Raw genomic sequence first — 17,919 nt, 5'->3', positions numbered from 1 at the left:
AGTAGCCATGTAATCTGGTGGTTAGCCGTGTTGCTTGAGCCTCAAGGGTGGTTGGTTCATACCCAGCTGCTGGCGTTGGATGTCCAATTTCAACTTGCTCCATTGATTTCAGAAGAGGGTTTACTCTTCCTTCGGGTTCTGAGGGTATACTCTCCTTCTCGGGGGGCCTCGATTGAGGTTTTGTGTTCCCCTTTTTAGGGACCTGTGTGTAGGTCCGGCGACTTAGGTTGCCTGGAGTGTGCCCTCTGTCTGGGGGTTGCTTTTGCAATCTGTTTCTTGCTTGGCTGCTTCTTCTTCCTTGCAAGTACCCTTTGTGTTGTCCTGTTATGGACTCTGTGTTCTCAAACTTGGGGTTTTTCACCTGGGTGTATTACACACTTTTTCATGGTCGAATGCTTTGGTATTCTATGGTCAGACACTGGGAGGACTTTGCCTCTTCAGTTGCATTATGTGCTTGCAGGATGTTGGAGAGACGTCTGTTCTGTCTCTGTGCCCGGTCTTATCCTGGGTTTCGCTTGGTATAGGCGTGGTCTTCTTTCCCTGTTTGGGCCCCTTTGGGTCTCTGTGGGCTCACTCGTGGAGGTGTTCTTTTTTGTATTAGGTGACCTTTCGGTTTCCTTGGTTCTCCTTTGCCTTGTTCCCTTGGGGGTTTCGGTTGGTGTCTCCTTCATTTGTGGAGATGAGCGGAGGGGGACTGTTTGTTTGGCGACGGTGTCTCCTGGAGGACTGTTGGCTCAGTCGAGTCCGTTTGCGTTCTCTAGTTTGGCTTCTGGACTAACTGCGAGTCAGTGTCATTGGGGCTTTTCCTCTTAAAATGTTCTCGGCTTCGGACGAAGCGTTTTTTTTTTATTGGGTAGAGGTTCAGGCCTGGTGCCCTCAGTATGGGCTGCCTATTGTACCCTCCCGTCTTGGCATTTAGTGCCCTCTATAGCTTGGGTATTGTTTTCCCAAAAGTAATGAATGCAGCTGTGGACTCTTTCCATTTAAGAAGAAAAGGAAATGATCAGGTAAGCATAATTTATGTTTTTCTTTTTCCAATATACTGTCCCTTTAATTTATGCCCCTTGTAACAAATCATAATTAAAACATTCTGCTTTATTGAAGAATTATTTTTGCACTATTGCTACCCAGGTGTGATACACCTCACAATGTAAACCTATGCACTGACCAACACACAGTAAGAGGAAGCTTTGTGAGATTCATACACAGATAGACAGCAAATGAGTTCAGACTTCTAGTGTAGATATTCTTTTCTTTAGTTTGTCTTTGAACTGATGAAAACCCAATCAATGTAGAGGTTCACTTTTTCAGTTTCCTCAAATTCACAAGCATTTGTTTAATTGGTTTAATATACCATGTATCTAATCTTTAGTATTGACATTTTTGGTATAGGTAGCAGATTCAGGCAGACGTTATTTCAATAACAAAATAAAGCTAAAGGGGTTATTTTTAAACAAGGAGGGAGAACATTGTACAGTACACTGTCCCTTTAATCCTGCAGTCCTACCTTGCAAATAAGATAAGCTGCTTCACTAATCACTGCACTCCACTGCTTTGTGTAAGCCATGGCTTTTTTAACCCTTTCAGCACCACCCTTATCAGTAAAGTCTTCCCAAACCACACCCTATTTACAGTGCTGTCCCAAGGCTTTTGCCCACTCAACTTAAGCTCCTCTATCTTTAAAGTGTGATATAAAGGCAAAAGCACTCTTCAGTGTGATGAGTATGAGCGAAACACATTATTATTATTATACTTTATTTATTAAGCGCCAACATATTCCGCAGCGCTGTCCATGGATACAATTCATTTAAATAAAACAATGCAAGACTTGTAAGATACAGGACAAAATTTACAAACACATACAGGAGGAATTAAGGGCCCTATTCCCGTGGGAACTTACAATCTAGAAGGGTAGGAGGTTGAGAAACAGGAGGTGAGGACTGCAAGATTGAGAAGGATGTTAATACAGAGTTAGATGAGGGAAATGTTAGGTAAGTGAAATTAATTTATTATTGAGTTGAGTGGTAGGCTTCTCTGAACAGAAAAGTCTTCAGGGAGCATTTAAAGGAAGAAAGATTAGGGCAAAGCCTGACAGCACGAGGGATGTGATATACTTGAGTAGAAAAATTTGACTTCTTCACCTTTAAACTTTGATCAAAAGTTCCTTCACTGTAATGCAGAAATAAATGTCATAGTTTAATTGACGATACAAATTCAACTTTCATGGTTCAGATAAAGTTTAAAAAATTGTACTTTACTTATATTTTCAGATTTACATATTCCTTTTGGCCTTCTTTTTTTAAACTTCGTTACTTTTCATGAAAGTATGTTAACGTGGGCTTAGGAATCCATGTGTGTAACATTTTTTTAAGAAAAAAATATTGTATTTAAGTTTTTATACGCTGTCGGCATTTAACATTGCACAAGCAATTGGCCGCTAGCCGTCAAGCATCCCGATCGTATCTTCTTAACTTCCGTTTTTGGTGGACCAGAAACAATGGGGCGTTGATGCAGCATCCACTGCTTAATAAATCGACCCCCTAAACTCATTCTTGTGTATCGCATATTTATAGCCACAGACTATCTCTGATTGGTTCAAGACGACCCTGCCACTAGAGACCTGTATAACCCCTTAAGTACATTCATATGTTAACAGATTGAGTATATTACAATTCACAAATTTAGTCCCATATATATATATATATATATATATATAAAAATAAATAAATATATATATATAAATTAATGTTTGTATAACATGTTTATGATGTGTGTATATATATATATATATATATATATATATATATATAATGTTAATATAAGATAATATTTTTATAACTTTTTTCTAGTATATGTTAGAAGATTGTAATAACTAATGGACATATATAAATTTGCCAACATTAAGTATCATAGATCTCTATTAGATAAGAATGTGCATCTCAAGAATACAATTAACGCCACACATTGATGATATCAGCTCTGCGTTGAAGCCTAAAGGAACCCTTGACCTGAGGGTAAAAATCCAAAAGGCCTCTCAACGAGATAAGAGAGCATCCAGGTCTCCTGCTCTGACCGATGCTCTAACACAATCAATTACTAGCTACTGAAAGGATTTCACTTCACATCCATGTTTCTCTATAAAGTGTGCTGCAAGTGCTGAGCATGGGTTATAACAGAGGAGATATCACATAAATGCTCCCTAATTCATACTCTTACCTCCCTTGTGGCCATGCCTATTTATTGCATTTTGCATTCTTGACAGCTGATCATATAAATAACATAAGTAGATCTGCAATTTGTGCAATTATTCATATTGTAAACTCTTTGAGTTACTGCAGATTGAAAGTGCTTAGATACAATGACATGTCCACAGGTCTTGCAGCTGGAATTGCTGCATTAAGTCCTTTGCAGCTGAGCCAGTTGCCTTGTCTTTCCTAGAATATACCATACTAGGTGATAAGAAATTTCCTAATGTGCGGTTACATCTAGAGACAAATCTAACTGTCTGTCCTTGGTCTCTATCCTTTGTTTAAGCTCTCTGAATTGTTTCTTTCTTGTAACCTCTCTCTTATAATCTATTGCTAAGATTCACGCTTTTTTTCTGGTAGGTTTCTGTATCTGTGCAATTATGCTTTTATCTTATAAGCTCACATTTTCTTCATATATGGAAAGAGTCCACAGCTGCATTCATTACTTTTGGGAATTAAGAACCTGGCCACCAGGAAGAGGCAAAGACACCCCAGCCAAAAGCTTAAATACTCCTCCCACTCCCCTCATCCCCCAGACATTCTTTGCCTTTTGTCCCAGGAGGTTGAAAGAGAAGTATCAGAAGTTTGTTTTCTCTCTTATGGAGGGTAGTACTCTACGGCATGGGACAGGAGCTTTAAGTAATCCTATCAGTCTCTCAGTGAGGGCCTGGATGAAAGTTAGAGTCCAGAGATGCAGGGAGAGTCTTTCTGCGAAACCATCCAGACTCATATTAACAGCTCCACAAGCAATCAGTGTTGTCTAACTTCACTGCCTGCTTTCTTCTCTCAAGTCCATGGCGGAGGCGCTGCTACTATTTGTCACACTTGAAGGGCTGTGTTCCTGTTCCACGGCGTAGATTCCGGTAAGATTGTTTCATTTCAGAATGTACTGTAACTTATTTGTTTTCCATAAGGAACTTTCTTGCTGGACTTATTAAGTATAATATAGGGCCTCAGTGAGGCTCCATTGGTATCTTGGATTCGAGAGTTAATATCTCCCGAGGGGGATTATTGAACAGGGGGTTGGTTTTAATCATGTTTGTTATGTGATTCAAACTGCGTATGTGTAGTGTTATCTGGGCTCTTGGCTTAAAACATAAAGGCCTTTGGAAGTGACACGACCTTATGGTTGGGCGTGCTTTTTTTGGACTGTACTGTTCACCTTGTGATTGGATGTGTTTCCGTTTTGGTCTTCCATTTCCGCATTCCTGACCGTGTGGTGACTAAAGAAATTAGAGTCTGCTAGTGTCTGGTTCTAGGAGGTGCTGAGTGCCCCAGCCATTGTGGGTGTCAGGTGCCGTTTAAGTTTTTTCTTTAGTCCATTATTATTATATTCTCTATCTAGTTATGGAGGATTCTGTTGCTGAGACTGTTCAAGTATCAGATTCAGATTCTTCGACTTGTGAAGAATGCAAATTGGCCCTGTTGACACAGGTCAATCAGTTATGTTCGATATGCTGTATTAGAGCGCCCTGTTGCTCGGGGAATCAGGGGTCTGCTGAGCCATCCGCCTCTGGGGGTTCTGTCTTCCGAGAGGAGAGTTCCCTACCGCTCCCTACTGCTTGTTCCCCCCCCCCACCCCGGAGGTTGCAGTTCGTTTTCACTTTCACATATGTTTGGCGATTATGCGTCTGCAAAGTCCAGATGTTTATTTGCGTTTGTGCTCGTGCCCGATCACCCTGGGTCTACCGGCCTTGGGGGGGCCTATACAGTTCCCTTCGGGTGTAGCTGTACCTGAGTGTCGTGGCTTTCGTTACAGAATAGCATGCCTTCGTGTTTTACTCAGACACGTTTTTGAGTTATTAGAGGATCCTATCCTTAATGGACACGGGAATACGCAGTATTCTGCTTCGAATGGTTCACCTCATTAGACATGGTGGGATGACGTAGTCTCCTGATTGTCGGTTGTTGAGATCCTTCACAGTTTTTGTTGGAAGATCAGGGTTCCTTTTGGCTAGTCCTGTGGGTCTGTCTGTTTCTTCTTAGGCATTTGCCTACGAGCTGCCTTATATTTCTTTTATCTGGTTAAGATGACTTTTATTTTGATATATGTTTCCTTCGGGAACTCTCTCTGGGATCGAGTCTCGCTGTTACTTCAGCAGAAGTTGTTAAGGGACATGTTAGTCCTGTGTGTGTCTGTTATCTCTTCCCCTCTGAGGGAGGCTTTAGGCAGATTGACAGTTATGGCCCTGTTGCAGGCTGGTCCTGTTTGCGTTAAGATCTTCTGTCTCGTGGCCTGTTCAGACATGTGGCACCTGTTCGACCTGGCTGGTTCAGTCTAAGCGCTGAGTGATTACTTTATTATTTGTGTTTCTTGTTTTCATTTTACAAGTTTCAGCTAAGCGTTATAACGAGGACTCGTGGGTCCGTGAGGCTGGAAGGATTGTTTCAGTCCTTATTGAGCCTTTAAGTTGCATGACTGGGTCAGCGGCGTTCCGCTGCGTCACTCATTTTGCTTTAGAGTCTCTCGGGACCTAGAGTATTCTTCCTCATGTGGGAGGATTGCAGGTTTAGTGCCTCCTTACTGCTGGTTTAAGGCGGTTTGGCCTTTTGGAGGCTCTAGGAATTGTCCTGTTGGACGTGCTCCTTCCAGGGTTCTCTGGTCAGTGAGACCTTTGGACTTCCCCATGTAGGTTAAGTCTCCTTATGGGGCCCTGGGTTTCCCTTTGAGAGAGGATTGCTCTCTTTTTTTTGAGACCTTTTGGATTTTGTCCGTTCCTCCATGTGAGTTGGATCTCCTTTGGAGACCTGAATTTCCCTTCAAGAGAGTTCTTTTTGGCTCTGCTTGGGAGTTTTCCGGATCTGGGGATGTTCCGCATCCTTGGTTTCAGGTTCCCCTCTGTCTCGTATGGTGAGATGGAGACTAGCCTTGATCAAGTGAACTTGTCCTCTTGGGTTTCCCTTTTCTTGGGTCGTGTTGTGGCATTCGAACGCCTATGGGCTCTAGTGCTTTGTTTTGAGATGCCTTAGCTCCTTTGGAGCATTGGACTTCGGCATGGGGTGGTCTCCTTCTTAGGTAGGGACTTGCGAGTTGTCTCGTTCTCCGGGTTCTCCTGGAGGTTACATTAATATCTCCCTGTGGGTCTGTTTTCTAGGACAGACGGAGTGTTTCAAATTCCGGCATATTGTTTGTTTTTAAACAATGGGAGGCTCGAACATGTCATTGCCCTGGCTTAGCGTTTCCCTTGTGGATACCGTTCATGATGTACCACAATGGCATAGAGGCGACTATGCTTTCTTGAAGGGTGAAGGTCTGAAGTTCATATCCAGCTGTGACTACGTGCTCTTCATAACGCATGTCTGGCAGATATCCTTGCCAAGGCACTATTAACCGGTCTTTCTTTTATGTAATTGGCAAGAATCCATGAGCTAGTGACGTATGGGATATACAATCCTACCAGGAGGGGCAAAGTTTCCCAAACCTCGAAATGCCTATAAATACACCCCTCACCACACACACAATTCAGTTTTTACAAACTTTGCCTCCTATGGAGGTGGTGAAGTAAGTTTGTGCTAAGATTTCTACGTTGCTATGCGCTTCTCAGCATTTTGTAGCCTGATTCCTCTCAGAGTACAGTGAATGTCAAAGGGATGTGAAGGGAGTATCACCTATTGAATACAATGGTTTTCCTCACAGGGATCTATTTCATAGGTTCTCTGTTATCGGTCATAGAGATTCATCTCCTACCTCCCTTTTCAGATCGACGATATACTCTCATATTCCATTACCTCTACTGATAACTGTTTCAGTACTGGTTTGGCTATCTGCTATATGTGGATGGGTGTCTTTTGGTAAGTATGTTTTTATTACTTAAGACACTCTCAGCTATGGTTTGGCACTTTGTTTTTATTTAAAGTTCTAAATATATGTATTGTACTTATATTTGCCATGATTCAGGTTTTCAGTATATTTCCTTTTTGCAGACTGTCAGTTTCATATCTGGGAAATGTTTTTTTATGAAAATGTATTCCTTACCTGGGGTATAGTCTCTTTTTCTAATTGACTGTCTTTTAAATTTGCAAGCAGAATTAGGTTCGCGAGGGCGCAAAATGCCACAGTTTATTGCGTCATTCTTGGCACAAGTTTTTTTGGCGCGAAGTTACGTTCGTTGATGCAAATTCGGCATTTCCGGCATCTTAGCTGACGCCGACTCCTTCACAAGGTTGCGTCATCTATGACACGAGTGTTTCGTTTTCTGACGTTTTTGGCGCCAAAAAATATTTTTCTGTTTGTTGTGCATCATACTTGGCGCCAAATATTTTCATTATTTAATACCCCATTCCTATTTGTCTCTTGCCTTTTTCTATGTCAGAGGGCTATGCTGTTTGCATTTTGTCCCATTCCTGAAACTGCCATATAAGGAAATTGATCATTTTGCTTTATAGGTTGTTTTTTTTCTCTTAATTTAAAAGATGTCTCAATCTGATCCTGTCTCAGAATTCACTGTTGGATTCCTGCTGCCTGATAACAGTTCTATTAAAGCTAAGTGCATTTGTTGTAAACTTGTGGGGATTATACCTCCAGCTGTGGTTTGTAATAGTTGTCATGATAAACTTTTACATGCAGAAAATGTATCCATCAGTAGTAGTTCATTACCTGTTGCTGTTCCCTCAACATCTAATGCACAAGATATACCTGTAAATTTAAAAGAATTTACTTCTGATTCTATTCAGAAGGCTTTGTCTGCCATTCCGCCTTCTAATAAACGTAAAAGGTCTTTTAAAACTTCTCATAGAGTTGATGAAATTTCAAATGACCGGCAACATACTGATTTATCTTTCTCTGATGAGGATCTATCTGATTCAGAAGATCCTGCCTCGGATATTGACACTGACAAATCCTCTTATTTAAAATGGACTATATTCGTTCTTTATTAAAAGAAGTGTTGATTACATTGGATATGGAGGAAACTAGTCCTCTTGATATTAAAACTTGTAAACGTTTAAACTTTGTTTATAAGCCTCCTGTGGTTATTCCAGAGGTTTTTCCAGTTCCTGATGCTATTTCTGATGTGATTTCTAAGAAATGGAATAGACCTGGTACTTCTTTTATTCCTTCTTCAAGGTTTAAAAAATTGTATCCTTTGCCAGCAGTTAGATTGGAGTTTTGGGAAAAGATCCCCAAAGTTGATGGGGCTATCTCTACTCTTGCTAAATGTACTACTATTCCTACGGAACATAGTACTTCTTTTAAAGATCCTTTAGATAGGAAACTTGAATCTTATCTAAGGAAGGCTTATTTATATTCAGGTCATCTTCTTAGACCTGCAATTTCTTTGGCTGATGTTGCAGCTGCTTCAACTTTTTGGCTGGAGACTTTAGCGCAACAAGTATCGGATCATGATTTGTCTAGCATTGTTAAGTTGATTCAACATGCTAATAATTTAATTTGTGATGGCATTTTTGATATAATCAAAGTTGATGTTAGATATATGTCTTTAGCTATTTTAGCTAGAAGAGCTTTGTGGCTCAAATCTTGGAATGCTGTTTGACTTCTAAGTCCATATTGCTATCTCTTTCTTTCCAAGGTAATAAATTATTTGGTTCTCAGTTGGATTCAATAATTTCAACTGTAACTGGGGGGAAGGGAGTTTTTTTGCCTCAGGATAAAAAAGCCTAAGGGTATATTTAAAGCTGCTAACCGTTTTCGTTCCTTTCGACATAATAAGGAACAGAAATCTAATCCTTCCCCAAAGGAATCTGTTTCCAATTGGAAGCCTTCCTCAAATTGGAATAAATCCAATCCATTTAAGGGATCAAAGCCAGCCCCCAAATCCGCATGAAGGTGCGGCCCTCATTCCAGCTCAGCTGGTAGGGGGCAGATTCAAATTTTTCAAGGATGTTTGGATCAATTCGGTCCAAAATCATTGGATTCAGAGTATTGTCTCTCAGGGGTACAGAATAGGATTCAGAGTAAGACCGCCTGTGAGAAGATTTTTTTCTCTTGCTCATTCCAGGGAACCCAGTAAAGGCTTTCCTGAAGTGTGTTTCAGACCTGGAGTTATCAGGGGTAATCATGCCAGTTCCGTTTCAGGAACAGGGTCTGGGGTTTTATTCAAATCTATTCATTGTCCCAAAGAAAGAAAATTCATTCAGACCAGTTTTGGATCTGAAGATTTTGAATCGATATGTAAGAGTACCAACTTTCAAGATGGCGACTATAAGGACTATTCTGCCTTTTGTTCAGCAAGGGCATTATATGTCCATGATAGACTTACAGGATGCATATCTTCATATTCCGATTCATCCGGATCATTATCAGTTCCTGAGATTCTCTTTTCTAGACAAGAATTACCAATTTGTTGCTCTTCCTTTTGGCCTTGTGACAGATCCAAGAATCTTTTCAAAGGTTCTCGGTTCCCTACTCTCTGTAATCAAAGAGCGGGGTATTGCAGTGTTTCCTTATTTGGACGATATCTTGGTACTCGCTCAGTCTTTACGTTCTGCAGAATCTCACACAAATCAACTAACGTTGTTTCTTCAAAGACATGGTTGGAGGATCAATTTACCAAAAAGATCTTTGATTCCTCAGACAAAGGTAACCTTTTTAAGTTTCCAGATAGATTCAGTGTCCATGACTTTGTCTCTCCAGCTTTGTTTGCTGAACCAATGGTACAGGGATTATACAAGGATATCACAATTAATATCCTTAAATCCCAATGTTCGACTTTCTCTGACTTGGTGGTTAGATCACCATTGTATAATTCTAGGGGCCTCTTTCGTTCGTCCAAGAGGCGAGATTACCAATCAATATATTGGAACTCCGTGCAATTTTCAGGGCTCTTCAGTTTTGGCCTCTGTTGAAGTGAGAACTGCTCATTTGTTTTCAGACAGACAATATCACAAATGTGGCATATGTCAATCATCAGGGTGGGACTCACAGTCCTCAAGCTATGAAAGAACAATCTCGGATACTTGTTTGGGCGGAATCCAGCTCCTGTCTAATTTCTGCGGTTCATATCCCAGGTATAGACAATTGGGAAGCAGATTATCTCAGTCGTCAGACTTTACATCCGGGAGAATGGTCTCTCCACCCAGATGTGTTTTCTCAATTTGTTCAGATGTGGGGGCTTCCAGAAATAGATCTGATGGCATCTCATCTAAACAAGAAATTTCCAGGGATCCTCAGGCGGAAGCAGTGGATGCGTTGACACTTCCGTGGTGTTATCAACCTGCTTATATTTTCCCGCCTCTAGTTCTTCTTCCAAGAGTAATCTCCAAAATCATCATAGAGCAATTGTTTGTGCTGCTGGTGGCCCCAGCATGGTCTCACAGGTTTTGGTATGCGGATCTTGTTTGGATGTCCAGTTGCCAAACTTGGCCACTTCCATTAAGACCAGACTTTCTATCTCAAGGTCCATTTTTCCATCAGGATCTCAAATCATTAAATTTGAAGGTATGGAAATTGAACGCCTAGTGCTTAGTCATAGAGGTTTCTCTGACTCAGTGATTAATACTATGTTGCAGGCTCGTAAATCTATCTCTAGAAAGATTTATTATCGAGTTTGGAAGACTTGCATTTCATGGTGTTCTTCTCATAAATTCTCAGTTTCTTCAGGATGGTTTGGATAAAGATTTGTCTGCAAGTTCCTTGAAGGGACAGATCTCTGCTCTTTCTGTTTTATTCCACAGAAAAATTGCTAAACTTCCTGATATTCATTGTTTTGTTCAGGCTTTGGTTCGTATCAAGCCTGTCATTAAATCAATCTCTCCTCCTTGGAGTCTTAATTTGGTTTTGAAGGCTTTACAGGCTTCTCCATTTGAGCCTATGCATTCTTTGGACATTAAACTACTTTCTTGGAAAGTGGTGATCCTTTTGGCCATCTCTTCTGCTAGAAGAGTTTCTGAATTATCTGTTCTTTCTTGTGATCCTTCTTTTCTGATTTTTCATCAGGATAAGGCAGCTTTGCTGACTTCATTTAAATTCTTACCTAAGGTTGTGAATTCTAACAACATTAATAGAGAAATTGTTGTCCCTTCTTTGTGTCCTAATCCTAAGAATTCTTTGGAGAGATCTTTACATTCTTTGGATGTGGTGAGAGCTCTGAAATATTATGTTGAAGCCACTAAAGATTTCAGGAAGACATCTAGTCTATTTGTTATCTTTTCTGGTTCCAGGAAAGGTCAGAAGGCTTCTGCCATTTCTTTGGCTTCATGGTTAAAGCTTTTGATTCATCAAGCTTATTTGGAGTCGGGTAAAGCCCTGCCTCAGAGAATTACAGCTCATTCTACTAGATCAGTTTCCACTTCTTGGGCTTTTAAGAATGAAGCTTCAGTTGATCAGATTTGCAAAGCAGCAACTTGGTCTTCTTTGCATACATTTACTAAATTCTACCATTTTTATTTATTTGCTTCTTTGGAAGTAGTTTTTGGTAGGAAAGTTCTTCAGGCAGCTGTTTCAGTTTGATTCTTCTGCTTATGATTTAAGTTTTTTTCTTTTTCTTTTTTGAATAAACTTATATTTGGGTTATGGATTAATTTTTATTTTGTCCCTCCCTCTCTAGTGACTCTTGCGTGGAGTTCCATATCTTGGGTATTGCTATCCCATACTTGACTAGCTCATGGACTCTTGCCAATTACATGAAAAAAAAAACATAATTTATGTAAGAACTTGCCTGATAAATTCATTTCTTTCATATTGGCAAGAGTCCATGAGGCCCACCCCCTTTTTTATGGTGGTTATGATTTTTTTGTATAAAGCACAATTATTTCCAAATTCCTTTGTTGATGCTTTTTACTCCTTTCTTTATCACCCCACTTCTTGGCTATTCATTAAACTGAATTGTGGGTGTGGTGAGGGGTGTATTTATAGGCATTTTGAGGTTTGGGAAACTTTGCCCCTCCTGGTAGGATTGTATATCCCATACGTCACTAGCTCATGGACTCTTGCCAATATGAAAAAAATGAATTTATGAGGTAAGTTCTTACATAAATTATGTTTTTCATGATCCAGGGCAGGTTCGGGGTTCTCCTGTTCCGGGTATGGACTATGACCTTTGGTCTGGCTAGTTGAGCTGGTTGACGGCCAGATTTCCTGAGTACCGCTATCATTGGCTTGCATAGGCTCAATGAACGGTTTCCCCTGGACGGTTTGCTGAAGTACCCTGATGGCCTTGCGGTTCTGCAGGCAAGGGGTTATAGGGATTACCACTGCAGTTTATGCTCCCTTCTGTGCGCAGGATTCAGGTGATTCCTTCCAGGTTCGTCTGCGTTAGAGAGTGTTCTCTTATTGGGCTGTGGCCTTGTGCCTCTTGGGCAGGTACTCTGTCTCTAATGACCCCCTTTTTCTTAGGGGAGGGGCTTGTTCTCCTATGAATTAGCCTTATTTAGGATTTTTCCTAGGATTCAAGGGATGAAACAGAGGGTTTAACCTATTTAGAGAGCGGCATGCTCTCTGGGTTGTTCTGCTCATCCGGTGTCTTGCTGACTCCGCGTCGAGATGGGCCATTGCTATACTCTTCTGGTTCTTCGGCCTTGTCGACTGTCTTTCTGGAGCCTTGGAGGGGGGGGGGGGGTTCCCGAGCTCTGTGGAATGGCTGAAGCCGTTTTTTACACTCTTTTGTGAGCGGGTGCCGGGGTTTTTCTATTCCCCTGTTTTCGGACCTACTGATGCTTGGGCTGGCCCGGCTGGGAGTAGGTCCTAAGATCGCTGTTCTGTGGGGGAGTAATGTGCTTATTTGAGGTTCTATACTTCTCCCCTTTGGGACCTATGTGTCGGTCTGGCGACTGGGAATGCCTAGAGGGTGCCCTCTGTTTGTGAGTTTTTACAATCCGATATCCTGTTTGGCCACCTCTTACTTTTCGTAAAGTTTTCTGACTCTGGTGTTTACTCGTCTGGGTCTGCTACACGTATTTTTGTGTTGAATACTTCAGTATTTTAGGTGCTGACGACTTGAGGATAAGTTTTCTGTGGTCATTTGGGGCTTCCACTTGTGGCGGAGAGTAGAAATCGTTGTTTCTGATGCCCGGTCCTAGGCCTTGTGTTATGTTGGTCTAGGCGTTGCCTTACCTTATTTATTTGGACCCATTTTTATGAGCTGGGCTTGTTATAGGGGTCTTCCTTTCTGGAATTTTGTGGCGTCCTTTCGATTTCCTTTGTTTTTTTTCTTGCCCTGTCCCTTTGGGAGTTTTGGGCTGCTGTTCCCTTCGCTAGCAACGGGTGTGTGGTTGGGGGCCGACGGTGTCTCCTAGAGGACTGTTGGTTCAGTTGAGTCTGATTTTACGGTCTCTAGCTAGGCTTCCGGACTATCTGCGGGTCAGTGTCCTTGGGGCCTTTTCCTTTCAATGTTCTCGGCTTCGGACGAAGCAGAGTTTTGTTGGGTAGTGATTTCAGGCCTGGTGCCCTCAGAATGGGCCACCTCTTGTACCCCTCTTGGCATTCAGTATCCTCTATAGCTTAGGTATTGTTTTCCCAAAAGTAATGAATGCAGCTGTGTACTCTTTCCATTTATGAAGAAAAACATAAATTATGCTTACCTGATCATTTTCTTTTCTTCAGATGGAAAGCGTCCACAGCTCCCCACCCATATATTTTTCTTTGTGCCGTCTGTATTTTTATTCTTCTGGCACCTTTGTCATCCTGATATTTATTCTACTGTTCCTTGTTCCTCGGCAGAATGACAGGGGAGTGGGAGGAGTATTTAAGCTTTTGGCTGGGGTGTCTTTGCCTCCCCCTGGTGGCCAGGTTCTTAATTCCCAAAAGTAATGAATGCAGCTGTGGACTCTATCCATCTGAAGAAATTAAAATGATCAGGTAAGCATAATTTGTTTTTATCAAACTAAAACCAGTGTTTTTAGGATGTGAGCTGTTTGCATGAAGCAAAGTGTTAGTCATAATTGGCTTGCGGTACAGACTACTGACAATCCATTATCTATACAAATCCTCCCCTTAGAACTAAATCCAAATAGGGCATGTCTATGTAATTAAAACTAAAGTTAAATTGCAGACCATGTTCATTTTCATTAAGGTATGAGACAAAAAGTTCTGCTTCTAATTTTGTACCCTTCCAGATGAACAGTAGTTCATCTATCTACCTGCGATAAAAATGTATTAGCATCTCCAATGACACGGGACAGCTCCTACCACCCCATATAGAGGTTAGCGTATAAGGGGTCATTGCTGTCCCATGGCTTTGGAGATAAAATTGTCCATCAAACATGAAATAGTTATGTCGTAGAAGAAAATTAATAACCCGGATTATATAATTTTTAAATTCAGTTCAATAACTACTGTACAAACCCAGAAATAATCCTAGTTCATGGGGAATAGCTGAATACAGCCCTATTACATCTATTATAAGCCTAGACAAGTTTTCATCCCATTTTTCATATTCTAACATGAGTTTGTGATTGGCTGATGGCTGTCACATGTTACACGAGGCCTGACAAATTTTAACAGAAATTTTTAAATTCATCATTTAGAGTAAGTGCTATTGTATTGCATTTCTATTTTGTACTTTTTGATTCTATTCTATTGTATTTAATTTAGGTAGAATGTATGTAAGACATTACAACTTTCCTTTTAAAATAGTTGTTAGTCTTACATGTAATAGGAATTCTCAACCAGCGTGTCTGTATTCACGTTTGTTGCAACACATGGCTGAATATGTCACAGGAAGTTAGAACCTGGGGTGATAAGTGATCTGTAAGAGTAGGCGTCTGGTCTGCAAGGATATAATGAGATTTATTGTGGCAAACAGTATGTATAATTTTACCTGGAAATTTAGATTCTGTGTAAAGATGTTCAGTGAAACCCCTTACCACCCCCACATTTGTAATAATGGTACTTTCCTTTGGGCATACACTTGCATTAAATGTTTTTGTATAAATGGCATTCTGCAAATTGTTGTCATATCTTTCCTGTACCTGTGAGTAAACAGTTTACAATATATGCTAGTACATCAGTTATGAGTCAAAGAGAACAAAAAAAAATATTTAGAGGAAAACAAATTCGGCATGACGGAAATCTACAATAAGGTACTGCTGTAGTCTAAAACTGCCTTTGTTGTGGTTTGAAACAAGTTACAAAGTATATAGCGTGTAATTTTTTTTATTTCACAACAGGCTATGTTAACTGGAAGGGTAGGAAATTCAAATGCTTCCCATCTAGCAGACGTTTATGGTTGACCATGCCTTTTAGGGCAGAGTATATTTAGGTAAAAGTACGTTATACAATGCAATAAACGGAGAACTTCAAAGCTTTTCTGAAAAATTCTCTCCTTAACGAGACATTCATGTAGTTCTTGTGTTTAACACTTAGGCACAATGCACTTACCAATCTCAGTCTTTTGTCTGTAAATGGTCCCTACGGTAAAACGGAATGTATGCTGTTGGGGGCGCTGAGGCTCTATTTCCACTGCGTTTAACAATAGTTACATCCTGTTTTAGAGTGTACTTCCCAATTCGATTTCCTTGTCATTTAAAAACATCAGCAATTAAAAAATAAAAATAAATAAAAGAAGCCTTAAAGGGACATGAAAACCAAATTTTTTCTTTTATGATTTAGAAAGAGCATGCAATTTGTAATATCTTTCTAATTTACTTCTATTATCTAATTTGCTTTATTCTCTTGATATACTGTGCTGAAAAGCATATCTAGATATGCTCAGTAGCTGCTGATTGGTTGCTGTACATATATGCCTCATATGATTGGCTCACCCATGTGCATTGCTATTTCTTCAACAGAGGATAGCTAAATAATGAAGCAAACTAGATAATAGAAGTAAATTGGAATGATGTTTAAAATTGTATTCTCTACTTGAATCATGAAAGAAATTTTTTGGGTGTAGTGTCCCTTTGAAACCTCAGGTTCAAGTGATTAAAGACAATATATGTGCGCTCTCTTCTGCCCTCTCCTGGCCAAACATTATGCATGTTTATTGAATTATGGCTATTCTTTGTCTTGTCATAGGAAATTATTTGTAATGAATAATAGTCTAAACATATTTGATTTGCTACTTTTATATTTGTCCCTTGCTAGAATTTGTTTTTAAGGAAAAGGGGGAAAAAAAGACTATACACTATAACAAATTTATTTATCCCTCTACCCTTACAGGTCACCAGGAGAACAATAATTTTTGTTCGGTGAATATAAATATTGGTCCAGGTGACTGTGAGTGGTTTGCTGTGCATGAGAATTACTGGCAGGAAATCAGCGCCTTCTGTGACAGGTTAGTTTGTATCATTAAACAACTCATGGATCATTTAGAATGGTGTTACTGTAGAACAATAATATATGTTATACTTTAAATACCTTATAGATATAGTCAAGTCCCCAAATATGATATACACTGTGCCAAGCATTTCTGTGTTTTATAACATGTTTCCTCCGACTTTAGGCATAACCTGGATTACCTGACAGGTTCTTGGTGGCCGGTATTAGATGATCTTTACCGTTCAGACATCCCAGTCTACCGGTTTGTGCAGCGCCCAGGTGACCTGGTGTGGATCAACGCTGGCACAGTCCATTGGGTGCAGGCAACTGGCTGGTGCAACAACATTGCATGGAACGTTGGTCCCCTGACACGTAAGTGGCACTGGAATGACGTATTGAACGGATATAATTATGTGCCACTGTGCACAGCATATAACCTATTGATAGACTATATGACAGAGTAACATTTTCCTGTGTATTTCAGCCTATCAGTACCAGTTGGCCCTGGAACGGTTTGAGTGGAATGAAGTGAAAAACGTGAAATCCATTGTCCCAATGATCCATGTATCATGGAACGTTGCAAAAACTGTGAAAATCAGTGACCCAGACCTGTACCGTATGATCAAGTAAGTTCAAAAGAAAATGCAACTTTCAGTTCTATGGATTCTTTTTATTGCATTTCCCTCTTTATAGTTCTCATTCACTTTTATGTAAGAACTTAAATTTCTTTTTTTTGGCACACCCTAGTTAGACTCACAAAGCTCCTTTAGGAAAGGACAGAAATGCCAAGTTCCTCTCTTTAAAAATAAATAATAATATATATATATATTATATGTTGAGATACTAAATGTGTTCACGAAGTTAAAGGGACATTTAAACAACTTTCTAATTTACCTCTATTATTTAATTTGCTTCATTCTCTTGATATCCTTTGCTGAAAAGAATATCTCAATAGGCTCAGTAACTGCTGATTGGTGGCTTCACATAGATGCCTCGTGTGATTGGCTCACCCATGTGCATTGCTATTTCTTTAACAAAGGATACCAAAACAAAAACGCAAATTAGATAATAGAAGTAAATTGGAATGTTGTTTGAAATTGTATTCTCTATCTGAATCATGGGGTTTAGTGTCCCTTTAAGTTCTCAGCAAACCTCTATATTTGACCTGCTATAGGCTTTATTGGCCCCACTAAGTCTGCTGCCTTTATGTTGCACTTAGAGATCAAGGCTTTTAGGGATGGAATATTTTCTTTCTTTAATGATACTTGTACTTTGTTCATGTGTACGTATTGTGTACTTATTGTAAATACATTCTCATTAAGAGTTGTATGTTTGAAAATTCACAATAGTGTCACTTCTCTTAAATCCTTCCCTCTCACTATAGATATTACTTTCCCATATATTAGTGTTACGTTATAGAGGAAAATGTGGGCTCTGTTTGGCCCCTTAGTGATATAAAAGTGCAAAATGCTAGAGCATTTTATTATAGCACTATTGCTTGTCTATAATTTTGTGTTT

The 17,919-nt window shown here is 40.0% G+C and overlaps 1 protein-coding gene across 7 annotated transcripts in view; it reads left to right on the top strand.

The window, feature by feature from the left end:
* The window catches only part of KDM6B (lysine demethylase 6B), a 459,620-nt gene that overhangs the window by 430,116 nt on the left and 11,585 nt on the right, over positions 1-17,919 (top strand). For all 7 annotated transcript variants that reach the window (XM_053718307.1, XM_053718310.1, XM_053718306.1 and 4 more), the window contains 3 exons: positions 16,303-16,417; positions 16,586-16,773; positions 16,886-17,027. In XM_053718307.1, coding sequence (XP_053574282.1) covers positions 16,303-16,417; positions 16,586-16,773; positions 16,886-17,027 — 445 coding nt within the window. The remainder of the gene's footprint in view (positions 1-16,302; positions 16,418-16,585; positions 16,774-16,885; positions 17,028-17,919) is intronic.

Source organism: Bombina bombina, chromosome 6, assembly GCF_027579735.1.
Source record: "Bombina bombina isolate aBomBom1 chromosome 6, aBomBom1.pri, whole genome shotgun sequence".
Lineage (NCBI taxonomy): Eukaryota > Metazoa > Chordata > Amphibia > Anura > Bombinatoridae > Bombina > Bombina bombina.
This window is presented reverse-complemented; position numbering and strand designations above follow the sequence as displayed.